General features: G+C 41.5%; 1 protein-coding gene across 1 annotated transcript; it reads left to right on the top strand.

Moving 5' to 3' along the window:
* The first annotated feature begins 4,555 nt into the window (after nucleotides 1-4,555).
* MPZL2 (myelin protein zero-like 2) lies at nucleotides 4,556-15,241 on the top strand. The gene is made up of 6 exons (XM_010830414.1): nucleotides 4,556-4,980; nucleotides 6,071-6,237; nucleotides 6,696-6,906; nucleotides 9,334-9,481; nucleotides 12,347-12,421; nucleotides 14,024-15,241. Exons 1-5 carry the CDS (start codon nucleotides 4,923-4,925, stop codon nucleotides 12,408-12,410), a joined length of 648 nt encoding a protein of 215 aa, XP_010828716.1. The 5' UTR covers nucleotides 4,556-4,922; the 3' UTR covers nucleotides 12,411-12,421; nucleotides 14,024-15,241.

The raw sequence follows: 15,241 nt of genomic DNA, 5'->3' as shown, positions 1-15,241 counted from the left end.
CATTGGAAAAGACTCTGATGCTGGGAGGGATTGGGGGCAGGAGGAGAAGGGGACGACAGAGGATGAGATGGCTGGATGGCATCACTGACCTGATGGACATGAGTTTGAGTGAACTCTGGGAGTTGGTGATGGACAGGGAGGCCTGGCCTGCTGTGATTCATGGGGTTGCAAAGAGTCGGACATGACTGAGCGACTGAACTGAACTGATCTTTGAAAGAGTCTACCTGCAATGCAAGAGATGTGGGTTCGATCCTGGGATAGGGCAGAACCCCTGGAGAAGGAAATGGCACCCCACTACAGTATTCTTGTCTGGAGAATTCCAAGGAAAGAGGAGTCTGGCAGGCTACCATCCATGGAGTTGCAAAAAGTAGGACATGACTGAGCGGCTAAACACACACACACACACACACACACTCATCTTTGCAACTAACTATACTTTGCAAACTTTGCAAATTAACTATACTTGAATTTATTTTAATGGTTTTTTAAAAAGTGAGAAGGGAAAGCTTTGAGTCATCAACCAGCACATACTCTACCAACTGTCTCATAGTCTCCTGGCCTAGAAGCCACAATGAAAGCTAAACTTTTTACCTGTTTTCTGAAGACTCAGACTCCCAGCCTTCCCTAACCAACAATTCCAATCTACAGTTCCTTTTCCTTTTTTTTTTTTTTTAACTTTTTCTGGTTTAGAAGGTCTCCTGCCCGCAATGCAGAAGTCTGCCTGCAATGCAAGTGATGCGGGTTCAATCCTTAGGTCAGGAAGATCCCCTGGAGAAGGAATGGCAACCCACTCCAGTATTCTGGCCTGGGAAATCCCATGGACAGATGAGCCTGGCGGGCTACAGTCCATGGGGTTGCAAAGACACGACTTAGGGATTAAATGTATACAAACAATCCTGTGGATACCACATTCCACCCATCTGCTTCTCCTCTCTATTCATCCTTTCAGGGCTGGGTCAAAAGTCACAAAAACGGTGATTACTTGTTTACATCCACCCTCCACCTTCCAATCCTCTTCAGACTGATTCCTCCCTGCCCCAGCCCCAGGCAGAAATGTCTAATTCTACTTTGCATTTCTAGCCCAGCAACAAAGTAATAAAAATTTCATAAAGCTTTTCTAGTAAGAAAGACATATGGACCAAAACTTTTGAGTAAATAAATACTTTATTTGAACCTCCCTAAGAGCTAAATTATATGTTTTCCTTGCTTCACAGAATGTTATTTTCATCTTGTAGTGAAAAAAAATTTTTTTTTGCCTAGGATGCTAAGACAACAATTTTTACATATATTGATACGGGTCAATTAACCTTTTTGTCTTCTGAGCCCCCAGTGAGTTTTCTACTGACCAAAGCCTAGGTACCCACTAGAAATATTTTTAGGAGGGAATTCCATAGCAGTCCAGTGGCTAAGAGTGTGGCCTCCCAATGCAGGGGGCCTGAGTTTGACACCAGTTGGGGAACTAGATTCCACATGCCACAACTAAGACCCAGGTATCAGTTCAGTTCAGATCAGTCGCTCAGTCGTGTCCAACTCATTGAGACCCCATGAACCACAGCATGCCAGACCTCCCTGTCCATCGCCAACTCCCAGAGTTCACCCAAACTCATGTCCATCGAGTCGGTGATGCCATCCAACTATCTCAGCCTGATGCCATCCAACCATCTCACCCTCTGTCATCCCCTTCTCCTCCTGCCCTCAATCCCTCCCAGCATCAGGGTCTTTTCAAATGAGTCAGCTCTTTGCATCAGGTGGCCAAAGTATTGGAGTTTCAGCTTCAGCATCAGTCCTTCCAATGAACACCCAGGACTGATCTCCTTTAGGAGGGACTGGTTGGATCTCCTTGCAGTCCAAGGGACTCTCAAGAGTCTTCTCCAACACCACAGTTCAAAAGACCCAGGAATAGCCAAATGAATATATAAGTAAGTGAATTTGGAAAAAAAAAAAAGAAATATTTTTTAGGGAATGTGTAGGGGGAGGGATAGATGAGGTGCTTTCAAAACTGAGTATACCGTAAAATTTTAATGACAATCAGAATTTTTCTCTGGAAAAGTTTAAAGGGACACAGTGATGTCTCTGAAAACTTCACTTTTCTTCCTTTATAATTTTTTTTTTGGTTGCACTGGTCTTTGTTGCTGCATGTGGGCTTTCTCTAGCTGTGATGAGCGGGGGCTTCTCCTTGCAGTGATGCTTCTCTTGTGCAGAGCACAGGCTCTGGAGTGTGGGCTCAGTAGTTGTGGCACATGGACTTAGTTGCTCCGTGGCATGTGGAATCTTCCAGGATCAGGAGTTGAACCCGTGTCCCCTGCATTGGCAGGGGGACACCTATCCACTGGGCCACCAGGGGAGTATATTTCTCTTCCTTTCAATCTCCAGAAGTCCTCTTCTTTTTCTCTCACTTGCCCAGATACAAACTGTAACTAAGGCCTCACCCAGGTGCCTCCACTTCTGATCAGAGTCCTGCTGATCGGTACCCTGGGGACTCTTAGGGACAGGCCTCCTTTTTCTTTAGTGTTTTCTCTACTTAGCAAGTCCAGCCCTTGGTCTCTCCCCTCCCAACCCAGGGAGGGGAACCGGGTGACTCTGCTGTTAACTGGAAGGAATTGGGCGTTGTTGGGCACCCCGCCAGGAACTTGAACTCTGCTGAGGAGGAATGGGCTCTGGGCAGTGGCTAACTCCCAGAGCAGCGCTGTCTGCCTGCTCTCAGGGCGCCTGGCTACCTAGGGCAGGGTGGGGAGGAAGTCTTCCCTCCTGACGACAGTTTGTTCAGCTCTTCCTGCCCTGATTCCTCTCCTGCTGCTGTTTGCTGCATCCCCTGAGCCCTATGATAACTCTACCTCTCACCAAAAATTTGCAGTTTGTGGTAGACTTCAAAACTTTAGGCTTCTCCTCTCCTTCGTTTAGAGCTGCACTGCCCTGCAAGATGAAAGCCAGCTGAGGCTCAAGTTTCCTTAACTGCTTTTCTTTCTGGCTCCTGGAGCTGAACCTCTTGGACCTGCATGCCAGAAAGGCTCTTTTATTCTATCACCATTTAAAATGTTTCCCCAGCATTCTGATTTGAGGTTGACTGCTGACTGTGTGTGTGTGATTTGACCTAGAGGCTGACAAAGGAGCCAAACATCCTGTGTTCAGGAACACTCTTCCCAAGACACTCAGGCTGGGATACCACGCCTCTTCATGTGTGGAGCCCCTGATTTCTCAGTTCTGATGGGGGCTATTTTGGTTGTTGTTAACTTTTTTTTTATGACACATCTTTCTCCTGCTGCTTTTCTCTCTTTTGCTTTTTTCTTCTGTAACCTGCCTCTTTCGGTGGAATTTTCTCTTTGCTTCCCTCTTTATGCTGTTTTATTTTTTCTAGTCAGCTTGCCCCTTCCTCTCGGTCCTAGAAACTTCTTTGTTTTGCGGTTTCACTGGGAGATTTTATGAATCACTTAAGAGTTTCTAGATCGCTAATCCAGGGATAGCAATTCATTTCTTCTGTTCTGGGTTGGATTACTGGTCAAACCTGCTTCTTTTTGGCTGTGCCACGTGGATTGTGGGATCTTAGTTCCCCACTCAGGGATTAAACCCTGGACCTAGGGCAGTAAGAGATTACTTCTTAATTGCATGGGTAACTTTCATCCTCCTTCTACTGAGTTTCCATACAGCTTCACTAATTTGTAACAATTACCCCTCATCCTTACAGACAAGGAGACACCTTGTCTCACTTCAAATCTTCAGCTCTTCAGATTTCTCAGACAGTTGACTGCCCCCAAAATGGCAAATAAAACCTGAAGTACAAAAAAATTATTAGGAAAAGCTTTTCTTGAGGATCCTCTGTCTGATTGCTCACATGAGCTATGATTTTTGTGGAAAGAGCACTAGACTAGGGCAAAAAAGAGAACTCCCCTGGCAGTCGAGTGGTTAACAGGCATACACTTCCACTGCAGGGGGGCATGGGTTCGATCCCTGGGGAACTAAGATCTCACATGCTGTGTGGCCAAAAAAAAAAAAAGTAAAAAAAAGTTCCAGTTCTGCTACCTATTGGGTGTGCGAATAAATCACCTCTGGGTTTTTAGTGTCTGTCTTCACTGGTGAAATGGGAACACTTTTCAGGGAAGTGTCGTGTCAATAAAAGCGCTTTGCAAAGTGTCTTGAGATACCACACGATTCCTCTTTACATCCTTTAAACATAAAGGGTCATTAAAGTCTGAGATTTATTTTGGTCAGTCTGTTTTAGACGGGGGTGGGGTGGAGGGGGAAGAGGGTTTTCAGGGGAAATCTACCAGCTAGAAAAAGCGCAGGGATCCTTGTGGTAACATTTGGTTAAAATCAAGTATACAAACTCTAGGACTTTTTGAATACAGAGGGTCCTAAGGAATTCTGATTATTTTGGAGGTGGTAATCCAGTTCAGGCTACTGTGGCCTGAGGGCGGTGCTTTGATAAGTGAAATCACTGCAGGTAAGTTCAACATTCACTTCTTAGGCAAGCTTAAAACCTGGCCCACACGCACACATTTAAAAAAAAATAAAATGTGTGCGTGTGGGCCAGACCCAGCAGTCTGGGACCTTTCAGACAGGCACCACCTCCTCTGGCTGTTTCTGAGGCCATCCAGAGGCCAGGGTCCAGATGAGCTGAAAAGACAGATCTGCAGCGTCTGGGACTTTGTGTAGACGTGCCTGTAGCGCGGAGGGTGGAAGGGAGGCAAGGAAGGAGGGGAGGAGGGTGTTGGGAGCTGAAGCCCCACCTTTCATTCCAGCAAAGTGCACCGGCAGAGCAGGAATGACTCACAGGCACGGGTGCTCAGGTTCCCACAGGTGAGGCGACAGACTCCTTTCTCCGGAAAAACGCCGAGGCGCTCTCTCCGCCAGGAGTGGCCTTGGTAGGGTGCTGGCGCTCTTGGTCTGCCCGGTCTGGTCTCTGGGGCCAGGGCTGGGTTTCCCTCATGTATGGCAAGAGCCCTACGCGTGCTGTGCTTTTTCTCCTTGGCTTACAGCTCACAGGTAAGAGCTCACGAGCTTCTCTGAGCATTTCCTCCACTGCCTATCCTATAAAGTTAGCTCATTGTCCCAGAAGTTGCGAGTCTTTTACTGGAGCCTGAGCCACAGTTATATTTTGCTTTAGTGTTGACTTTAATGAAACTGAAGTGGGGGTTGTTTTGGGGGAACTGCATTTGGAAAAACAGGTTTAGGTGCGTTCTGGTTGCCAGTGACTGGGGCACAGAGAGGGTTTTCTAATCTCAGATTACACTCCATTTTTTGGTGGCTGCTCTCCACCTCCCACTACAGGCAGAACCCGGCTCTTGGATTTCTGTGTGTGGGTCTTGTCAGACTCTGGACAGCACTGGGAAAGCGGAGATGGTTAAGGAGAGAGACCCACTGTGGCTTGCTAACTGCCCCAACATGCACATACTAAATGTAAATATCATGCTAAAAAAACGCTACATGGTATAAAGGTTCCAGCCGTACAAGCAAGCTAAACTGTCTGGGGCTGATTAATTCCGTTTTTTTCCAGAAGACTAGGAATAGTAGGAAATTCACTTAACAAGGACCCTTTCTGGAAAACTTACTGCTAGGGGACCATTATACATATAACGTATTATGGTTAATCTGAACAGAGGTCTAATTCATGTTCTGATTAGTTTTAATTTTTTTTTGTTTCTGCCTTCAATCTTATTTGCCAATGTTTATAGTTTGTTAGAGCAGTTTTGAAGTGTGTACCATGAGGCTAGGGTATCGTGTTTTAGACAAAGTGTGACTGCTAAGTAAAGTTTACTGTGTGCTATTTTTAGTTGTTAAAGGAATGGGAGGGTCAAGGTTACATGTAGGTAGGAAAACGTGGTGGGTGAAGCTGAGTTTGAGTGAGAGCTGGGGCATCTCACATCTGTTGGATGCCCTGCTGCTGCTGCTGCTAAGTCGCTTCAGTTGTGTCCGACTCTGTGTGACCCCATAGACAGCAGCCCACCAGGCCCCGCCGTCCCTGGGATTCTCCAGGCAAGAACACCCTACTCAGACCTTTATTTTGGTAGTGTCAGCAGAAATTCTCTTAAGACACATCTCCTGTTAACCCTTCATTGCCTTTTTTCCATTGCAGCTCTTTGGCCAACAGCAGCTGTGGAAATTTACACTCCCCGCGTGCTGGAGGCTGTCAATGGGACAGATGTTCGGTTAAAATGCACTTTCTCCAGCTTTGCCCCAGTGGGTGATGCTCTCACGGTGACCTGGAATTTCCGTCCTCGAGATGGGGGCCCTGAGCAGTTTGTAAGTTTGGGGCCCTTGATTAGAAAAATAAGCCAGTCCATTTCTCCTGGCCCTTTTGTATTTTTCTTGGCCATAAGCACAGGGTACAGCTGGGGAACGATTCTTGGCACAGAGACAGAACTGAGAGGCTGGTGGAGGGGAAAGCAAGAGGTTGTTGCAGGAGAGCTGCAGACCGGACAGTCAGGCTTGCTGGTGCTTCTCTTTTGAAGACTTTTTTTTGATGTGGACCATTTAAAAAGTCTTTATTGGATGGCTCCAATACTGTTTCTGCCTTATTGTTTTGGTATTTTGGCCACGAGGCACGTGGGAACAAGGGATCAAACCCACACCCCGTGCACTGGAAGGTGAAGTCTCAACCCCTGGGCTGCCGGGGACGCCCCGGTGTCTCTTGTCTGCTCCTGGCGTCCGTCTCCCTGCCCAGGCGCAGAGTAACACCTCTGGTCGTGGCTCCTCTCTAGGTTTTCTACTACCATGTGGATCCCTTCAAGCCCATGAGTGGGCGCTTCAAGGACCGAGTGGCCTGGGATGGGAACCCCGAGCGGTATGACGTCTCCATCCTCCTCTGGAAGCTGCAGTTTGATGACAACGGGACATACACCTGTCAGGTGAAGAACCCGCCTGACGTTGATGGGCTGATTGGGGAGATCCAGCTCAGCGTCGTGCAGACCGGTAGGTGATGCAGAGACAAGTTGTTTTTGGAAAGTATGAGAGCTTGTAGAAAATAGAGGGGCAAAGTTTTGTGATGGCTGAAAGAGTAAGAGAGGAGGACCAACTCTTTGGTTCTGGAGATTGCAGAGGAAGAGTGAAGAGTCCTGGGGTAAAAAGAGAAGGGCTTTGTTTGGCTGTGGAAAGAAACAGAAAATAAGGCAAAGGGACCTAGGGAATCGGTTACAAAAATGGCATTGAGATCGTGAAAGGGAGAGGAAGCAATGCTCTGATAAAAGGCTAACAATAAGTCCATTCATCCACTCACTTAGTCACAAGATACTATTGAGTACCTACTCACTGTCCAAAGTGCTTGACATGTACCATCTCATTTAATTCTCACACTCACTGTTGGAAGTAGCTACCAATAATGGTAGCTATTGTTTATTGAGCCCTTCCCACATGCAAGGAGATTTATGTAACGCATCTAATCTTTGTTGTTGTTCAGTGCTAAGTCATGTCCAACTCTTTGCGACCCCATGGACTGCAGTGACCCCATGTATTGCAGCGTGCCAGGCTTCCCTGTCCTTCACCATCTCCCGGGGTTTGCTCAAGCTCATGTCCGTTGAGTTGGCGATGCCGTCCAGCCACAGCATCCTCGGTCTAATCTTTACACACATCAATCCACTGTGCTCTTAGTGCTCCCCTCCCCCCATCTTACTAATGAGGAAACCAATGCTCATACAGGTTAAGTCACTTGTCCAAAGTCATGGAGCAGATAAATGGAGTCACTCAGAACTCAGACCCAAGCATCTCTATCTCCAAAACTGTGCTCCATCTAATGCACTGTATTGCCTGCAGGCCTAGAAAGGACAACCTAGAAAACTGCCAGATAACAAAAAGTAAAGACCACAAAACTTAACAGTTGTAAATTTGGGTCTGAGTCACTGCTACAGTTTATCAGCTGTAAATAAATTTTTTTCTTCTGTAAAGTGAGAATAATAGAGCTAAGATTATGATGAGGATAAAATGACATAATAAAAGTAAAAATCCCCAAAGTCTAAATTGTACTGAAAACTATAATAGCTAACATATATTGAAAGTATTATGTGCAGGCACAGCGTGGAACAATTTACATAAGCAATTTTATTTTTTTATAAGAACTCAAGAAATGAGTATTGTTATCTCTACTTTATACATTGAAGAAACTGAGGCTCAAAGAAGTTAACTACCCAAGTCACATAGGAGCTGGTATTTTAACCTAGCTGTCATTGGTGTATTCTCTTAACCAATACGTTACTATCCAAAACATAAAAGCCTATAAAATGGTATGAAATCCTTTTAGTCCTAGCATCATCCTTCAAGGCCCTATCAACAGAGAGCTGTGTGACTTTGGAGAAGTCATTTGAGTTTTGAAAGAAGTAATGTAATGTCTTTGGATCTCAGTTTCTTCTTTGCAAAATGAACAGGTAGATAAGAACCCACGGGTCTTAAACATACTGGGATGACTCCTCTGAGGACCAAATGAAAGCCTAACCCCTAACCCCTGTTTACCTTAAGGCACACAATCTGACATGGATTTCGTGGGTTTGTTCTCCTTCATCCCACCTTCCCCGCCCTCTTCCTTTACAGACTTGAGGCTGGGGAACCCCTGGGCTAGATATTCGCTAATGTCCTTTCTAGCTCTAGGTTTTTTGAAATTTAAATCAGAAATCAAGCTCAAAATCAAGAGACCCAGACTTCACAGTCTCTAACCTTGTTTAGGGACCCTTCCCTCTGGGTTCTTTCTTACCTCATTGATCCACTAGAGTACAGTTACTTGCCTTTCTTTCCTGTGGGCATCAGTTCCTTGAAGGTAATGTCTTTTCTGGCTTTGTATTTCCACCAAAGTGCTAGGACATAATAAACTCTTAATAAACCTGAATAAATGACTGACTGAATGACAGAGGTGAGAAGGATTCAGGGAGAAATAAACACTGGATTTGATTAGGTCAGCAATAACCTTACCCCATTAGCTAGGTTACCTGCCCCAGTGATTCCCAAATTTTTTGCATGCAACAGAATCACCTGGAGGACAAGTTAGAACACGTTGCTGGGCCCCACCTGTAATTGGGTAGATCTGGGGTGGGGCCTGATGGAACTTGCCTTTTGAAGTTCTCAAGTCATTCTGTAGCTGCTTCTCAAGTCATTCTGTAGCTGCTTCTCCTAGGACCATAGTTTGAGAACCACTAAAGTAGTCTGTGGGAGAAGGCAATGGCACCCCACTCCAGTACTCTTGCCTGGAAAATCCCGTAGTGTGTATGGCTTTCCTATTGCTACCAGAGTTTACACAGTTAATATAGTAGAAAGGAATATTTCATTTAAGGATGAAAACACACCCCTATTATATCTTTAGATTTCATCACAGTCCTCCTCTTTTCAGAATCCCAACTTGATCTTTTCTCCTTACAGTACGCTTCTCTGAGATCCACTTCCTGGCTCTGGCCATTGGCTCCGCCTGTGCACTGATGGTCATAATAGTAATTGTGGTGGTCCTCTTCCAGCATTTCCGGAAAAAGCGACGGGCTGAAAGAGCGCATAGAGTGGTGGAGATAAAATCGTAAGGCTGGGCAGTTCTGGAGAAGTCTTCTTCGAACACTGTTTTATGGCAACTCTTGGTATTTTATAGCGGGGCTAAATCATTCTTGAACACATGTCCTTTCTTTTGGGTAAATCTCATACAGAATTCAAATTCACAGGATGGATAAATAAGGGTGTGAATTAGTAACTTTAGCTTTTTCTGTATCAAAATACAGTTGATTTACACTGCTGTATTAGTTTCAGGTTTACAATCAGATCAGATCAGTTCAGTCGCTCAGTCGTGTCCGACTCTTTGCGACCCCATGAATCGCAGCACACCAGGCCTCCCTGTCCATCACCAACTCCTGGAGTTCACTGAGACTCACGTCCATCGAGTCAGGTGTACAATAAAGTGATTCAATTATTTACATACACACACACACATATATATATATATTCTTTTTCAGGCTCAATTCCCTTATAGGTTATTACAAAATATCGAGTATATTTCCCTTTGCTATACAGTAGGTCCTTGTTGGTTCACTATTTTATGTATTATAGTGTGTATATGTTAGTTCCAAACTCCTAATTTACCCCTCCCCCACCCTTTCACCCTTGGTAGCTGTAAGTTTGTTTCCTCTGGGGTGTTTAGTTTCTTAATGTTAGGGATGATTTCATCATAGTCTTTCTTTACTATGTAGGATTTGATATACAAAAATTTGCTTATGTAAAGCTTTTCTAGGATATTCCTTCCTTTTAATGTAAAGCATACATTTCTAAGAACCACTGGGCTGTCAGCAGGGCCTCTGAATCAGTGCCTAGGAAAGTCAGCCATGCTGATGTAAGGTACACTATATATATATATATATTTTTTTTTTAGATAAAATTTACATATAATAAAATTCATTATTTAATGTTCACAAAGTTGTGTAACCATTACCGCTAATTCCAGAACATTTTCATCACCTCCAAAAGAAATTCCATACCTTTTAGCTATCACTCCCTATCTTCCTCTCCCACCCTGCCCCTGACAGCTACTAATCAATCTGCTTTCTGTCTGTATGGATTTGCCTGTTCTGGACATTTCATGTAAAGAGAATCATATAACATGTGACCTTTTTAAAAAAATTATATTTTTTTAATTTGAAAAAATTTTTATTATTTAAAAAAATATGTGACCTTTTATGTCTGGCTTCATTGACTTAGTATAATGCTTTCAAGGTTAAACCATGTTATAGTATGTCATTCCTTTTTGTGGCTGCATTATATTCCATCATATACATATACCACATTTTAAAAAAGTATTTATTTTTTAATTTACTTGGCTGCATCAGGTATTAGTTGTGGCACATAGGAACTTTCCTCACAGCATGAAAGGCTTCTCTAGTTGGAGGGCACATAGGCTTAGTTGCCCCAGGGCATGGGGCATCTTAGTTCCCCAACCAGAACCCACGTCCCCTTCATTGGAAGGAAAATTCTTAACCACTGAGCCACTAGGTTAGTCCCCACATTTTGTTATTTGATTCAATTGACGGACATTTAAAATTTCCCCACTTTTTGACATATTAGGATTAATGCTACTATGAATATTCATCTACAAGTTTCTGTGTAGGCATATGTTTTCCAATTTTCTGGAGTATATAAATAGGAGTGGAATTACTGGGATGTATAGTAACTCTACATTACCTTCTTGAGGAATTGCTGGACTGTTTTCCAAAACAGCTGCACCTTTTCATATTCCCGCCAGCAACGTATGAGGGGTCCAGTTTGTCTGCATCCTCAACACCACTTGTATTGTCTGTCCTTTTGATTACAGCCATCTAAGTGTGTGTGAAGTGGTATCTCATTAAGGTTTTGATTTGTATTTTTCTAACGACTAATGATGCTGGGCATCTTTCCATGTGTTTATTGGCTATTTTAATATCTAATTTGGAAAGATATTACTCAAATATGTTAAATATTTGAATTTTTGAATATGTGAAACCATTTCCAAGTTAGGGTATTTCTTTTTTTTTTTTTTTAAGGTCCTTATATATTTTGGAGTATACAAAAGCACCTTATTAGATAAAGGATTTGCAATTATTTTCTCTCACTCTGTGGGTTGCCTTTCCATTATTGTGACTGATGTCCTTTGCAGCACAAAAGTTTTAAATTGTGAAGAATTCCAGTTTATCTTTTTTCTTTTGTTGCTTGTGTTGGTGTCATACTAAGAAACCATGGTTTAATCCAAGGTCAAAAAGATTTATGCCTGTTTTCTTCTAAGAGTTTTACAGTTCAGTTCTTACATTTAGGCCTTTGATTCTTTATTATTATTTTTTGATTCATTTTCAATAATTCTTATATATGGTGTGAAGGAGGAGTCCAAATTCATTCTCTCACAGTTGTAATTTTTTTCAGCTGTCCCAGCATCATTTGTTTCTTTCCCTCAAGAAATATTTACTATAGTAAACAGAACTGATTTTTAAGGAGCTTAATGAATCCAACTCTGAGCTGATTTGAATAGAATACAATTGATAAACATTTCTAGATCAGTCTTTTTTTGCCTTTGTTTTGGTTTTAATTTTATGCTTTTTTCTTTTTTGAGTAAGAAGTAGAATTAGAATGCTAAAGTATCTGTTTTAAATACCTGGCGTTCCCAAGTGATAACTTCCCTCTAGCAATATTCTGAAAAGTGTCTAAATCCACATACCCAGGGTCATGTGGAGGCATGGGTATTATTAGTTAGACAGTACTAGTGGTTTAGTGCTCTGTAAGCGCGATCTACTCCCAGGTACATATAGTTCTTACACAAATTTTTGTGTAAGATTTTGGGGGAATATATCTAACCTGAAACTTTGTATACAGATTTGCCTCCCTTGTTCCTTGTCTTGTTCTATTGACATTGGTTTCTGCTTCTATGTTACAGAAAAGAAGAAGAAAAGCTCAACCAGGAAAAAAAGGCTTCTGTTTCTTTAGAATACACAGACTAACAGTCTACATGGTAAGTTTCACAATTGGGTTGATTTCTTTCCTTAGCTTACTTGCACGTCTCATCTCTACTGTAGATCTCCTAGATGATATGATTGTTCGGTGTTTCCTGTATGAAATGAGAGGAGCTGGGCAGAGAGATAAGTCTTTTCTTGTGTTATGGATGGCTTCCCCTTTGAGTGTGTTTTGTGCAAAGGACTAGAAAGTTAGAACCCCCTATCATTAAAGCTGAGAATTCTATGATTATTTGAAACTTTGGGGTTATATTTACCACTTCCAAGAATAATAAATTAACTTGCAATATGTAAGTAAATTTTTTTAAATGAAAGAATTAATATTTGCTCTTTTCTTTTCTTGTAAACTAATCATGGCAGTTCAGAGAGTGACTCAATAGATATGCTTGACATTTTGACAAGAGAACTTTTGTATTCTTTGGAACTGATTTCAACTCCTCTCATTTAGTTTTTGGGACTATGAACCTAATTTTAGTGTGTGTAATTTTGTTTTTCCAGTTTTTAGGTTTATTAGGCTTAAAAGGTAGGTTGATTTATTTTAATACGATTATAATTTCTATTCCCTGAAGTCAGCCCACTATTATCATTTGCAAAAAGAGCCACAATTTTACAGCCTAAAGCTCCAGGGAAAGTTCACAAGAATTTATAAAAACAGTATGGAGAAAAATGATTCTATTGTAAACCTAGGAAAAAAATTTGGTATCACAGAAATTTTTACCAAGGGCTATTTTTAAAATCAAGCAGATTTTCTAAGTCAGGGGCATGGAAAATAAAGACAGAGGATGTTTAAGATTAAAAGAAATTTAAGGGAGTGATATAATCAAGTGCAGTGTATGACTTTTGACTGGATGGATACTAGTTTGAATGAACTAGTTGTAAAAAGAGTTGGGGGTACAATTGGGAAAGTCTTAATATGAAAAATGTCAATATGGATAATATTAGAGCATTATCATTAATTTTTATTAGGTATAATAAAGATATTGTGCTTACACAGGCAGACATACATATTTTAAAAATGCATATTGGAGTACTTGGGGGTAAAATGTCAGAAATTTGTTTTAAAAACTCTAGGCCCCCCCATATGTTATTTAGCAGGTACAATTTATAGCTATACAATTAAGTGAGAGTGTATTCCACATACTGACTTCTTTGTTTTTCTGTATATTTGATTTTCTTTATTATAAAGGGGTTGGGGGGAGACAGAGAGAGAATGTATATATGTGAGTAAGCAGCTATGGATCATCCAAGGGTCTATGCGAGGCAGGGATTATGAATTAAGGACACTGACCCTGAGAACTATGTAATAAAGATCAGGAAATTTTTTTAAAAGTTAAATTAGGAGAGGACAAATATACTTAAGAATATTTTTCTTCACAATGGGAAATAGATCTAGTAATATAACTCGGTGGACGTGAGTCTCAGTGAACTCTGGGAGTTGGTGATGGACAGAGAGGCCTGGCGTGCTTCGATTCGTGGGGTCGCAAAGAGTCGGACAGACTGAGGGACTGATCTGATCTGAATATATATATATTCACGTCAGGTATTCCTATTGCACTCTTGCCAAATGCATTATCCATTTAAACTTCTGCTTTGTATTTCAGGAAGCTGAAGATTTCCCAGAACAAGAACCCTAAGATAAGCTGGAGTTAATGGAAGCTTTTCTTTGGCTTTTTCGGTTGTGACCTACCTTCCAACCAGTGCTGCAGTATATAACCACCTAGACCAGCAACGTTCCTCTGGAGCCAGCATAGGGCCCTTCTTGAGCAAATACCACCAGACTCACAAACAGCTCTGTTACTAAGGTTTTATTTAATTTCAGAGTGCAAATATTTTTCAAATGCTCACTAGGTTTTATATACTAAGAAGCTATATTTTTGCCCTTAAACACTCCTTGTGGATTATGATTTATATTCACATATACTGGCCTCAAATGAGATAAAAACCAAACTGTCTGTTATGTTTACTTTGATATATTAATTTCTTTAGAGCAGCGTTTTAGCTACTAAAGTTAACATGTTTATTCTTTCCTTCTCACATGCTTGATTAAAAGGTGAGCTAATTCTTTCAAGAGTTTTGATTAATTAACAGAAAATCCTAAACTCAAACTGCTAAAGAACAGTTTGATTTTTATGGCTCTCCTTAAGTATGAGACACATCTTATTTTATTGAATTTCTTTCAATACCCTAGATGGCAGGGTTTTGTTTTTGTTTGTTTTTGGCCAGTTGACCCAAGGTTTACAGCAGCACAAGCCAAAACCACAGAGTAAATAGGGAAGGTGATATAAATGCTAATAGATTGACAAATGCCACCTCAGGATGAAATGCTTGTTACTTTTTTTCTGTGCTCTGCTAAGTGATCTGCTAAGGTGAAATGCTTGTCACCTTTTTTCTGTGCTCTGATTTTTCACGAGCAGTGAATGACTGTTTAGATTACTGTATTCCCCACTTCCAATTCAATTATTTACAACAACAGAGCAAAATCTATGCTCATTTGTAGACTGGAATCTTTAAGCAGTTAAATGGAAGGATTCTGAAGTAGTATATTACAATTTAAAAATTGAGGGCTAATGAAAAAAAATCAACCCTAAGTTGTGATAATTTTCTCTAGTGTTATACAAAGCTCTGAGAACTGGAAGAGATTACATTTTTTTCTTTCTTTTATTTATTTTTTGTTTTAATACAGCTTGATACTTTGTTTTCACCAACTAGGCTGAGGATATTATTTCTTTTAACAAACTGGAATTTCAAAGCAGTTTATTTGTATTTAAAGATGATGAACTTTGATTTTTTTCCCCCAATACTAAAAAAAAAAAAAAACC

Source organism: Bison bison, unplaced genomic scaffold (genome assembly GCF_000754665.1).
Source record: "Bison bison bison isolate TAMUID 2011002044 unplaced genomic scaffold, Bison_UMD1.0 scf7180017864518, whole genome shotgun sequence".
NCBI lineage: Eukaryota > Metazoa > Chordata > Mammalia > Artiodactyla > Bovidae > Bison > Bison bison.
Note: the sequence above shows the minus strand (reverse complement) of the source record. Positions and strands in the feature narration are given on the sequence as shown.

Excerpts from the sequence above, each read along its gene's own strand:
- MPZL2 (XM_010830414.1), top strand. The coding sequence starts at position 4,923 with ATGTATGGCAAGAGCCCTACGCGTGCTGTGCTTTTTCTCCTTGGCTTA. Across the intron at positions 4,981-6,070 it reads CCTTGGCTTACAGCTCACAG|CTCTTTGGCCAACAGCAGCT; the intron begins GTAAGAGCTCAC and ends TTTCCATTGCAG. Across the intron at positions 6,238-6,695 it reads ATGGGGGCCCTGAGCAGTTT|GTTTTCTACTACCATGTGGA; the intron begins GTAAGTTTGGGG and ends GCTCCTCTCTAG.